The following is a 13395-nucleotide window of genomic DNA, read 5'->3' as shown; positions in this document are numbered from 1 at the left end:
TAACCGAAGTATATACCATAACTGAAGTATCACATAAATGTAGCGGGATGAAAAGTACAATATCTGCTTGTCAATTGAAAAGAAGTAAAAGTATTAGGTAGCATAACATGGATATACTATAAGGGCCTGAACATTGTTTTTCATCAACATGTGAAAACATGGTATGATGCTTATTGATGAAGTCAGTTAGTTTGCATGTGATGGACAAATAAGAAACAATTGCTTTTAGTTTTATCCTCTTGAATGTTGTCAACAATGCATGTTAGTTTGCAATAGAAAACTATTACATTCAAACCAAACACAGATAAGGAAAATATATTCACCTTTTAGAGATTGAAGTTTAATACAGTGTGATAAACAATATTTAAAAACTCCTTTTTTAAAGGACCATGGTCTTTTTTTCCCATGCCTACTTTCATGTGATCATAAATGGTATTGATAGCCTACAGGTAGACAATTACAGTATTTGTTAAATGACACAACACTTGACTTTAAACAGCTGTCTGTTAGCTCTCAAAATCTTCCCTACAGCAATTACCCTCATGCAGCTCTTCCCTGAATCTCCAAACAGCAGCTAGCTTCAATCTCTTTCGCACTTCTGCTCCACATTTTTCCATTGTAACGCAAACTGCAACTTTCGCACCACTTGGCCTGAGGTGATCTCCCTTCAGACGGTGTTGCCAGTTCTATTTTGAAGTCGTAGCACAAGCTAAGGAGCTGCTTCCAGCCACATTAACATGTGTGTGTCTGTGGTTTGTTTGGGTAGGGCCCAGCATTAGTCATCAGTTTTCAATACAGGCACAAGCTACTGGCTGAATCGCTGTTGTGGGGTAAGGCCTGGATATACGGCATTGTTTATTTTCTATAACGAAAATGTTACGCATGTCAGAAATCAGGTCCCACAATGGTGTGATGTTACTGTATTGCCGGCATTATACCCGTCTCAAACTCCACAAGGACTAAAATGGCAAAACCTTGAGCGCACAGAGAGTTTCTGTCTGAGCTGACGTGTCAAACTGAACGAATGCCAGTTTGAAATGAGCAGTGGTTTCAGATGGCGCTCTGCTGCCATCATACACACTCGAGGGTCATGCATCTATTTTGATCACACTCTTCATGTCAGTGTCCTGTTCCTAACCCCGTCGCTCTGTGTTGTCCTCGCTGTCAAAGCTATCTGTTCATAAGCATGCAGGGTGTGTGTGAGTGTGTGTGTGTGTCCTGTGTCTCACCACAGGAGATGATATGGTCAACTCCATCCAAAAACTGTTTAGTAGATGTTCAACGTATCTGAGTAGCTTTCCGCCTGTCAGTCACATACACACTTGGCTGTTTCTGATAACTGTCACTGTTAAAACTATTGACTTATTGCTCTAAAGACTGCAATAGATTTACATTTTCAGTAATTTTTTAAGCAGAAATGGTGAAGAATTCCCATATGTTCTGATTCCAGCCTCTAAAATTAGATGGTATCCCGCAATATTTTTGGGTATTGGAGTTTTTGGTGGAACAGAGCAAAGTGTTTGCTATATTTGACGTCATGTCTAGCTTTGTGAAGTTTTGACAGACAGTTTTCTTATTTATTTTTACATTTCATAGACATATTATATCAACAAATTGAAAACCTTTTCTTCAGACTAATACTAATACTAATTACAATCAAAAGGCAAGCACTGCTAGGTCTGTATGAGCCCCTGAATGGAATCTGTGTCTTGTAATGGTGCTGTTGGAATATACATTATGCTCTCTGTGCATCCATGTGTGTGAATGTGTGGATTCACATTTCTCATTGTACTTATTGGTTTCTGTCTGTCAGCTGTGATCTTCTAATAAACAGCTGTTTACCTCCCTATAACAGAAACATGGCAGGTATCGACCCCTTCCCTTACCCCGACAAAATGTCTACCAGGTACAGCCGTGTGAGATTTCTACCGTCTGCACTCTTTGATTTTGTCTGTGTGCAGGGCTGGACAGAATAACAGGAACACCTCACAATGCTGCGTAACACAGTGACATCTCATTCTGCAATATTTAATTAACTGTCACTGTGTAGACAAAACTATAAAAGCCGCATACAGCTTGTATTTACATCAGGATTGTATGGTGTTCCTGTTTATCTACCCCGTGAAAGGCCACTCGTCTTGGTTGTGTGAGAAAAGTCCTGCAGAAATCCTCTACACAAAGTCAGGCACCACTTGGGGCTAGATTCTCTTCTGGTTTTTTTGTGAAAAAAACCTATATATGAATGGCATTAGAAATTACGTTTTGTCCAAATTCAAACGTCAGAAATGCATTATTTTTTAGGAATGACCAACTCTGACGCTAGCATAGCATTGACATTGCAGAAGTTGCATGGCTAACCCTCTTAGGAAGGGCTGGTTATCATAACACATTACTTATAAGTTACAAACCAAGTAAAATTGGAAAAAAGGTAAATAACAGAAGCTTAAATAATTAATTTTAGTGAGATTTATTGCGTTGTTTAATATTGGCATGTTCTAATTCTTCTAAGCAAAATTCTTTGGCTTATTTGATTAAAGTAAAACAGTTTCTTGTGTTTCATGTTTTGTGGATGGACAGTCTGTTTTGTATAATCAGAGAGCATCTGCACGAGGAATGTAGGAATGCTGCAGTTTGGAGTCACGGCATACTTTGCAAACCTCTGGGTGGGTCTCAGGTGAGTGCAGAGACTTCAGTCTGCTGACATAACAAACCCTGTCTCCAGCTTTAGACATACAGATGCAACTCTTCAAGTAAAGGAGCAGATAATGAATATTAAGGCTTCTCACAGTCTAATGTTTTTGCTTGCTGTCACGTAAATACATTACTTGTAGCCTATTAATTGTATTGTGTGTGAACAATGTTGGCCAAATAAAAATACCAGCTGAACTTCATCACCTTATTTCAGACCTCATAACCATTTTCATTATGATTTAGTAATGACCAGAGATGGGGTCGTTACTAAAAAAAAGTAATATATTACATATTACTGTTTAAAAAAGTAATATATTACACTACTTCGTTACTCTCTACATAAAGTAATTCGTTACTTTACTCGTTACTTTACTCGCAGGGCCGGCCCGCCCCTCCCTACAGGCAGATCACGCAGACTGCTAAAGTTTCAAATGTTCTCTTTAGTTCAGTTTCCATTGTCGCATAAGACTGATCCAGATAGATCCTGAATGTTTTCCTATCTGACCATGGCTGTCCTCTGTCTCCTGCTATCTGTATATTTTGCGCAGTCTATCTCTGCTCACGCTGTTGCGTCAGCGTGTTCTCCTGCGTGTTGGCCATGTGTTGCACTGGAGCCAGACTGGAGCACACCGCAAAGACTTCAGCCGAGCACGTACGAACTGCGCATGCGTGAGTGGCAATAACTCTCCTTACCAGCAGGCGGCGGTAGTGTGTATTCGTCATTCAAAACAGGCAACAACCGGAAAACAGAGAAGAAGAACAGACTACGTGTGTGATATAAATAAACAACAGCTATGTGCGTTAGCTTCACCTTAGCATGTGTTCTTTGCAGGTGTTTGTTGAGGTTTGATTATGACTGATTTTAGAAAATAACGAAGTAACGCGTGTCGGGGCAATGTTAGTAACTGTAGTGTGATTACTGAATTATAAAAGTAGCGCGTTACACTACTCCGTTACCGACAAAAGTAATATTATTACACCCAACTCTGGTAATGACAGATTGAGTCATCTTGTAAACACGCTGCCCCTCCTGTCTCAATTACAATGCATTGTTAACTTTTATAGCCCAGGAATGAAATGAGAAGCCTTTTTATTTGCCTTTTGGAAAAGTATCTGGGTGGTTCGCTGTTTGTCTTTGTTAAACTGCATCAGTCTCCCAGAGTGAAGGCAGGGTCGATGGGTGACTAGTGCCATGGCTTTAATGGGGAGGATCTGTTGTTTGTCTCTGGGTTTGAAACATTGATCTCTTCACTGATGGTAATGCAAATGTGTATGGATGCTAATGTATGCATTTATGCTGACATTTACAGAGTGAGCATACCATATTGAATGTGTTAAAGGGGTCAAAGAGCAAAAGATGCAGTCACGTTACCTCATGATCAGCAAGTAAACACATGCTGCTATGGCTTTGGTTTTCCACTCTGTGTGTGGACTGCTCTCATATGACAGAAAGGCAAAATAGTCACAAAGCTTTTTGAGCAACTTCCTGAGATTTACATAAACATATTTTTTTGCGGGTTAAAAATGTATTTTGGATAGAAATGTTGAGAGCTTTCGGTGTGCCACTGTATGTAAAGTATAGAGCACAGTGATGATGTCATTCATTGGCTCACTGAAGAGTGATGTGATTATTTCCATTGAAACATCATGTTTAGACGAGAAGGTGACGTACTGCGGTGACCTAGATCCCTTTCATCAAATACAATTACCTTACACGTGCGTCTTTAATTATGCTGTATCCAAGGAGGGGCTTATCCAGGCCAACCATTATCCCTTGTTTCAAGTCTATATGCTTAGCTAAGCTAGGCTAGGCTAAGCTAACCTAAGCTAAGGCAAAAAGACAGTCACATTTACTCAAATGTTGTATTATTGCTTAACAACAAAAAGCTTTTTTTATATAACTGTTTATATATTCAATGTAAATATTTGGGTATTGATACTCTGGTATTTATTTTCACTATCTCTGTAAAGGGACTTTGAGCACCTGTAAAAGCGCTAACAAAATACATTTATTATTATTATTATTATTATTAATAAATTATTATACTCTATTCCAGGTATTTCAGCACTGCTATCAACATTTGAGCATTACCTGGGACTACACAAACTCTGGCACAATTCAAAACATAACTAAACAATATTTAATAATTGTATGATATAAATATTAGTTTCTGTTTTATTTGCAAGGTCAACCTGCACATCACATGTGACAAATCATGTACTTTACCACCAAGCATGCAGGACAACTATGCTTCCTTTTCTTTCAGTTATTCATGTTATTTGAGTTTAAAACAATCAACATTTCCTGCAGTGGCAGGAGCAACATGACTTCCCCTGGCAGGGGGACACCCTGGCTGCTTGTGACCTCAGTTCCTCCTTTGTGCCACATCCTCCTTATGCTCTCTTGAAACACCCTTTTTTATTTACTTTATTCAAATTTTCTTCACACTTTTTCTCCAAATGAATTCCTTCCTTATATAGAATATAGTTTTTAAAGAAACAATAACCCTCACAGCTGCCCTGTAGTTGAGGCAAAGCTAGAGTCAACACATTAGGTGATGCATACACTTAGCTGGGTAGTGACCTTATTTGTGTGAAATGTAACACCAGTGTGTGAGGCAATCATTGAGCCGCAATCAGAGGTCCCAGATTACAGATGGTTCAGCGTGGTGCAATTCTTCTACCTCTGTGGTTCTTGTTCACTCACTGGAGTCATTCTGTATTTGTGAAGCTTACTGGAATATACAGCTGGCTTGACAGGTGTTCTCACTCACAGGCTTACAGGTGTGTAAACAGAGGATAATGATAGTTGCTTGACATCGTTTCTTGTCTCTGTAGCACCTCTCAAGAATAGTTTGAAATATACAATAAGCATGCAAACTGATGTAAAAACTCATCTGTGAACTAAGATTGGTGAACAGAAGGAAAAGCAGAGCAATGTCCTCCAACTCAGTGGTTCCCAACCTTTTTTCCCAAGAGCCCCCCCAAATGACTCCTGTTGGAAGGGCCGCCCCCCCCCCCCACACACACACACTCACACGGTTGTCCTTGTTACTATGGTGACCTGCAGAAAACAATAATACTCGGCCTCTTTGCTTTCTGCCGTCAAACAACATCAACACCCTTCAGTCTGGAATACAGCGATTGAATCAACCACCTCTATGGATGTATATCTTTACCTCCATCATGTCACTGTCCCTGTGTTTATCTATCCTTCTCTTAAAAGACGCAGTTTGAAGCTGTGTTGACACGCTTGTTTTCCTCCTCTATTCAGAAATGAATTGCATATAATGTTTTGTTTCACCATAAATATTTGAAGTTGTGAAACTGAGATGTTGCTCTGTGTGAGTCCTGAAATGATTATGATGGTTTCTTCTTGTCAGATTTTAACTTATCTCTGTTTTTCTCTTTCTCTCTCTAGTCGCAGCCTAGCCGGGCCACACCCAAACCGGCCGCCCAGGTCTCCACTGGGAAGCCTGCACAGTTCGAGGTATCACACATTCCTCTCTAACGCCCTCTAACCTCTTCTCACGCCGCTTATTCTCCTTGGAGAAATGTAAACTTCCTCTATTCAATCAGCAGATGGACCGACCTCTGACCTGCTCATTATCTGGAAAATGTAAAGGATTGTTAGTTCCTTTTCCGGTTCCAGCTTCATGTTTTAAATAGAGTGGAGGAATAAAGCTGTGCCCTAAAAGCAATACAGTAGCAAGCAAGAAACACTTTCCTTTTCCTTCTATTCAAGCCAAAGAGAGGTAACGCCCAGTTTAACCCATTAATGCTGCTCCTAAACAATGGATCAAAGTGAGCTTTGTGTTCAATGTGTAGCTGTTTCTCACATGTTACTAAATGTTGGCTTGAATAGAATAGATATACCTTACTGTTTGAGTTCAAAAGGCAGACATTTTTCTTCAGTTTGCATGTGCAAAATGTGCCATTTAAGATGATACATTAAAACACATTTAGTTATGAGACTCACTTTATGGAAGTGGGCTAATAAAATGATTTAAAGTATGTTAATGAGGTACTCAGGAATTGTGACTATAAAGAAATTATACTTGTATTACTTCAGTAGTACAGCTGTGAAACACAGGGCTTTCACTGTGTCCTTTGGCTAATCTTTAACTTCCTTAAGGCCAGACAGTTTGGACATGACAAATCAGCAGGGCCGGCCTGAAGAGTTTTCACTCGGCCTCCAACACTTTGACATCGTCTATTTTGGGAACTGGCTTTAGAGAAAGGCTTTGGTGGGATATTTGTAGTTTTAAAGTGGAAATAAAGTAGGTGTTGCAGTATTTAGAATAACACATTGTGCGACAACGGTAGGTTTTCAACCAAGTTATTTATAGAGTATTGTATTACTCGGGAATCCACCTTTAGCTTTAAATGACTCTCGTTAGCAGCTGACCTCTGTGCCCCCTCCATACCTCTGCTCTGCCACCGTGGGGTTCAGCTGCTCATGTATCAGTGGCAGAGTGAAGTAGTGGTGCAGTGTATTTGCATACAGTGGAGACAGCCACTCCAGGGTGCAACTTAAAGTGGCACTTCAGTGTTTGAATGTTGCACTTCCATAAAGACAAGAGAGTCATTTGAAGCCCCATTTTCATCATCTAAGCAGAAGAGTCAAAGATATCCTGACTTTAGTCTCCAGTATTCACCTTGTGGCCGGTTACATTTCTGGGTTTGTCTCCTAACTTCATGTTGCTAATGCTAACTAAGATATATTCCGTTTTAAAGTGGTGTCCTTATACGTTCATCTGGGGGTCCGTGTAGTATATGATTATAAGCCCATGTCACAGGAAACTGATCAAATGACCATTGCTAGTAGTTTGTCCGACTGCTATCACCAGATCCTACATTTCCCACAATGCAACTGATAGCATAGTTAGCTTGATGCTCCCTGCCTGGAAAACATCCAATTATGTAACACATCATTAGTGTTGTGTACAAGCCCAACCCGAGATACTCCCGAATACGTTGTGGCGATGTCATCAGTATTATTAATAATTAATCAGCTGCCTTTGGAGCCACAGAAAACATTAACAACCTTTCTTTACAGAAGAAATAACATTGTGTGTAAAATCAGTGGATTGTCCCTTTTTACCAGTTATAGTAAGAGAAGTGCCACAAACATGCATGCATTGGCAAGGCAAGCATCCATTAAGCTGTGATAAAGGTAGATGATTTCCCATACGTCGTGCTTTGCAGAAGGCAGCCTCAGGATCCGCCATGCCTGGGGTTACCACAGCAACGGGTGGAGCCACTCGTAGTGGCATGATGGCGGGAGGAAGTGCTTCAGTTGGGACAGCAGGAAAAGCCAAAGCAGAGGTAGACGGGCCCTGTGTGCCTAAATAAAAGTGGAGGTTTTTTTTGGCTGTTTGGTATCACATAACAAGAACCCTCCCTCTACACTTCACTGGCTTCATCTTCTTTTCATCTTTGTGAAACATTGTTTACCTCCTCTCTGTTTGCGGTAACTCTCTCACATCTTGACCGTTCTGAGGCTGAACACTTGCTGTCTCACATTAACGAGCTCTCATATCATCATGCTTGGGAATGACTGAATAACTCTCCCATGCCTTTCTTTTAAACCTGTGCTCCTTGGTTTGTAGACTAACACTATTTCAGCTACTGTTATTGACATGTCGTCCGCTGGGTCTACCTTTGTTGACATGACATCAGCTGGGGCGAGGGCTGCTCCTAAAGAGATGCCTAAGGTATGGTGTCCTCTTATCTGTGCTTCACTCTTTATTTACATGACTGCTGATCATTTGACTGATATATGTTCTACCAATTGGGTAGCAGCATGCAGGAGTGTAGCAAGATTAATAGTTTGATTGGTTTCAGATTGTAATATCTTGTAAACACACTTGGTTGTTGGTCAAGCCATGTGGGAAACTCCGACATACACAATGTGTCAGCTGCTTGAATGCAGCCTTTGTAAATCCACATGATACACATGATTCTCAAGAAACCTGTGATTGCTTATTGTTACGATTGTTGCAAGGGATCCCCATAAGGGACATAAAAAAATATATAGTGATCAATTTTCTCTCTTGTGTTTATGACTTCAGAAAAGGTGAGAAACGTTTTGCAGGGATTTTCCCTCTTTATTTCTTTGTCTGTGAAAACAACTTTAGGTCCTTCTTTTCCTTTTGTTGGGATCATTGTGTGTTTGGTGTTGTAATACTCATTTTGGCCACAATAGGCTAAAGTGCATCCCTACTTTTCCTCTTTTCTTAACAATTAAATACAGGAGAAAAAAATCATACAGATCAGAAATCCGATTATTATCGAATTATCTGTGTGCCTCTCAGGGCTTCAATATAAATACAAGACTAAGCAGCTGACTTCACATTTCTGTGTGAGTGATTTCGGAGTGTGGAAAAAGGTCAGCAGTGCTGTAAAATACGTGTTTATTTTATATAATCTAAACCATGAAAAAGCACAATAATTTAACCAATAACATTTGATCAATGGTCAGATTAGTCTCAGCAACCTTGCTCAGTCTAGTTGGACTACAGTGGCACTCTGACCCGAGATCAATGTGCATTTCTCCTGCTCCGTTTCCACTAACATGTCTTTCATACTTCTTGTAAATATGTCACAGGATTTATATTTATTAGTGCTGTGAATCTGTCCTCCTTGTGTTTTTGAGTAATCATTTGGCGACATGTTTGTAGACTGCTGCCGTCTCCCAAGTCAAAGCTACGGTTCCCTCTCCTGCCGCTGGCCTCTCTGCAGTGACCAAACCTAAAGAGTCTCCCAAAGGCTCAGCCAAGGTAGACTCCACTGCTCCTCAGACTCTGTAACCTGACGGCCTGGAGGTTTACTTTCAAAGCTTTCCTTCTGCAGCATCTTCTCTGTGGGGCGATCTTATCAGGTTTTTGTTCCTGTCTTTACCTGGGAGCACTCTGGCTTTGGATATTACTCACTTTTGGAGTTTCTTTCTTTTTACCGTCCAAAAAGGACTTGTGTTCATTCCTTCTGCAGTCCTTCGCTCAGCATGCCTACACTTGTTATCGTATTTGAAAATATTGCACATCTTGCCCACTTGCAACACAGTTTGTTGTCTTGTCCTCTCGCTCTACTTCATTGCACAAACTTCTGAACTAATGTCTCATCAAAATGCTGAAGGACTTCTGCTGGAGACAGTCGCTGTCCGCTGTTTCATTTGTTTCTTTGGGGATATATTCAACTTTGTGCATATTCAGTCGATCTATAGTTTTACATCACATGTACTTGGCTTATAATAGATTGCAATGTATTGTATTTTAGAGTGCCACTGCTACCACAACAGTCAAGGCCGAGGTGCCTAAAGTTGATACGGCGAGACCATCAAAGCCAACTGCAACGGCTGGAAATGTGTCGGCGCAGGGGAAGAAAGAAGTGACGGAAATCAAGGTGGACGATCCTGGATACACTTTGGTGGAAGCTATCTGAGTTTTAGTTGGTGTACTTTCTGTCAGTACAATATTAGTAGATATGTTGTATTCAATATTTTCATGGTGGTCTGACAGAATAGACTTCACAGCCTTGTGAGACTTTTCATTCGTGTCAAACTTTGGGATTTATTTTCTTTCTGGACTATATTATCATGAGGAAAAGTGACGTTTCATCTGCTGCGATTTATCAATTTGCAACAACTTACTCCTGCATTGGAGTCTCCATTAAGCTAACAACGTCTGTGTGTTTCGTGCTTTATTTTGTTTCAATCTGTGTACTGATTCTCAATCTTCGCTGCAGGTGCAGGTGGAGATTCCTCCGGCAGCAGCTAAAGGAGCCAAAGAGGTAGATACTTACTGACGCAGTAAGAGGTTGATTTGAAAAGCATGGTGCTTGCTGCAGTGTGCTGAATTGTGTTGCATGTGCAGGTTGATCCATTCGATGCCCTGGCCAACATACTGCCATCAGTTGGTCCTGCACGCGTCCTGCCTGTATACACGGGGCCAGAGGTCGTGGAGGTATAGCTCATGTCTGTGTGTGTGTATATCATCTGAGCAGGTGTATGATAACACGGAGCTGCAGCATGGCTCTGCTTTGAGTAACTGTGTTGCATGTGTCACAGCATAACATCATCTCCGAGACGGGTCTGAAATGCGGAGAAAGAGACAGCACGCTGCCTCCAGGCTACAGGTTTGATGATATGGTCAGTTGTCCCATCCTCTTCATCACGTCTTCTGGTTTACTAATACGCTTGTGGAGTGTTTTTGTTGTCCGATTGACGGACCTCACTGACATACTGATTATCTAGAGTAATGGAGGCAATGCTGTAAGCAGCCAAACAGAACTCAAATCCCCTTGATTGAATTGGGCAGAGATGATAAGGGTCAAACATTGTACATTTTAGGTTTACGAAATATGCATTATGCACTTTCAAAAAACTATCAAGAAATCAGAGATGGTATCAAAAGTCTGTTTCATAATCTGGTTTACTCATTCTAAAATGAAAAAGCTCGAGGCCTCGTTCTGAGTATCTCATCTACAGTTTGAGAAATATCTTTGCAATTTCCCCCATCAACACATCAGAGCAGATTGGGATTTTATTGGATGGAGTCTTAAAGAGTTGGGCGCTAAAACTGATCGTTTCAGGCAGAGGGTGTGGGGGAAACTTCTGAAGCAATTGGAGTCAGGACTCAGAGAGACACGAGGAGAGCTGGAGCTTTGATGGCAAACACTGACGGTTTATTTGGAGCTTCGGCCGGAGAATTCACAAGACATGTCACGGGCCACGGTTTGACCACACGGTTGAGATGCCACAATCAATTCTGAAGAACTCTTCTGCAGCTCGAGCTTTTAACTACCGTACTTTTCGGACTATAAAGCGCACCTGCATATAAGCCGCAGCAGCTAAATTGTCCGTCTGTCTTGCTCTCGTTCTGTCTCTCGGTTCCACTTTTACTTTGGCGCGCTACCCGTCTCACTCTTTTCCGGCCTCCAGCTTTCCCTGCTGGAGCCCGCCGCTTAAAGGTGGTGGGCGCGGACCGGTCATAGAGCCCATAGCGTTAAAGGTGGTTAATTTTACCTGTAAAATCCATAGATTTAGGAGGTTCCCTAGTGGCCGTTAGCTGTACAAAAAAAATGGGGGAAAAAGTCGCGGCTTATAGTCCGAAAAGTACGGTAGTTCAGAGTGTAATAATCAACATTCTTCATCAGCGAGACTAAACAAATATGGACCCTGAATCTAACTAGAGCTCTCGTCCATAGAAAAGAATGTGCGTCAGGGAACCTACCTTCCTAAAAAGAAGGGCTTCTAGATGTCCCTGAACAATAAACTACCTCATGGCGGCTTGTGCTCGGTCATAAGCTGGAAACAACAATGCGCCCCAGCTGCCCCTCCTTAAGAGAGATGGCAGCAATACCCACGGCCGTAGACCTATGCCATGGGAAAGGAGACAGTAAAGAGAGGAAATTATGAGCTGTGTCAAATGTTGAATACTTAAGCAAAGTATTTCCTAACAGAGGGTGAATACAGCTATAATAATATGGACGGTAAAAGGAAAATAATGAGCTTTATGATTATTATAGCATGTTGATATGTTCAAAATACAAGTTTGAACCTCGAAATAAACATAATATTATACCTTTTTAAATACATTTAATTTATTTTACCTTATTTTATCTAGCCAACGAAAGTCATGTAACATATTGGCAAACGTATTGTATTTTACATTTAAATGATATTCAGCCCTAGAGGCAGAGATTTAAAATACTGATCACATAAAATCAAAACAATCTGAGGACCATTTGATCATTTCAGAGAATTTACATTTTTATCTTCCAATCTAATATGAATTCTGTTTTTCTTCTAGCCTCCAGTTCCTGCAGATTACAAGCCAAAGGATGTTCCTGTAAGTGAATCTTTTCTAACTCATATTTAGTGGAGTCACAACGTCCTGCATTACGCACATTTTGTTACAGATCAGATATAGACTCATGTAAACTTCTCCAACATATCTAAGCAAATGAGTATACACTTACGTTGCACACACATTCAGGAAGCCCTGTTTCCACTGTATGATCTCCTGGTTCCTCTAGAGAGCAGTGCTTCTCAAACTTTTTTCAGTCATGTACCCCCTTTGAAACATTTTCTCATGCCAAGTACCCCCTGACCGACCCCGAAAATGATTGATCGAAAAAGCCTATACAAATAATTCCAATATAGTGATGTTCCCTCAGTGTGTGATGTATTAACTCCTTCATGCATGCATTACAACAAACTAAGGACATTTTCATTTTATGCATGAAAAAAGAGTTTTTCAACTGAAGTAATATCTGTTTAACAAACCAATGAACAACATGATATATTATGCAAAATTATGAAATACAACACACCAATTTGACATGGTCATATGAGGTTCTAGGAATATTTTATATAAAATTGTGTTTTCTATTTAATTTATTGTACTAAGATTATTTTTGTAATCATGCATGGTATTTTTTTAATTAACTTAAAAAAAAAATGTATCTCACGTACCCCCTGCAGTACCCCTGCAGTACCCCTAGGGGTCCGCGTACCCACATTTGAGAACCACTGCTCTAGAGTGGGGAATGTTGCATTGAATGGCGGGTGTTGTCTCAGCAAACAGCTCAGACTCACCTTCTCTATTCAAGCTCGTTGATTCTTGTCCGACCAAACCCAAACTCGCACGACGGCTCACACACTGATACATCTGTCACACACTTTGATATCCGCCCATATGG

The 13395-nt window shown here is 40.6% G+C and overlaps 1 protein-coding gene across 19 annotated transcripts in view; it reads left to right on the top strand.

Moving 5' to 3' along the window:
• The window catches only part of cast (calpastatin), a 45555-nt gene that overhangs the window by 17532 nt on the left and 14628 nt on the right, over positions 1-13395 (top strand). For 4 of the 19 annotated variants that reach the window (XM_034083782.2, XM_034083780.2, XM_034083781.2 and 1 more), the window contains 9 exons: positions 6113-6181; positions 7900-8019; positions 8304-8408; positions 9375-9473; positions 9970-10095; positions 10438-10482; positions 10566-10655; positions 10760-10840; positions 12504-12542. In XM_034083782.2, the coding sequence (XP_033939673.1) occupies positions 6113-6181; positions 7900-8019; positions 8304-8408; positions 9375-9473; positions 9970-10095; positions 10438-10482; positions 10566-10655; positions 10760-10840; positions 12504-12542 (774 nt within the window). Of the gene's footprint in view, positions 1-1855; positions 1907-6112; positions 6182-7899; positions 8020-8303; positions 8409-9374; positions 9474-9969; positions 10096-10437; positions 10483-10565; positions 10656-10759; positions 10841-12503; positions 12543-13395 lie in introns of all 19 variants that reach the window. The other 15 variants (XM_034083791.2, XM_071203092.1, XM_034083790.2 and 12 more) reach the window with 11 other exon arrangements.

This window comes from Pseudochaenichthys georgianus, chromosome 5, assembly GCF_902827115.2.
Source record: "Pseudochaenichthys georgianus chromosome 5, fPseGeo1.2, whole genome shotgun sequence".
NCBI classification, from domain to species: domain Eukaryota; kingdom Metazoa; phylum Chordata; class Actinopteri; order Perciformes; family Channichthyidae; genus Pseudochaenichthys; species Pseudochaenichthys georgianus.
The sequence above is the reverse complement of the archived record's forward strand: the minus strand, read 5'-3'. Positions and strand labels throughout refer to the sequence as shown.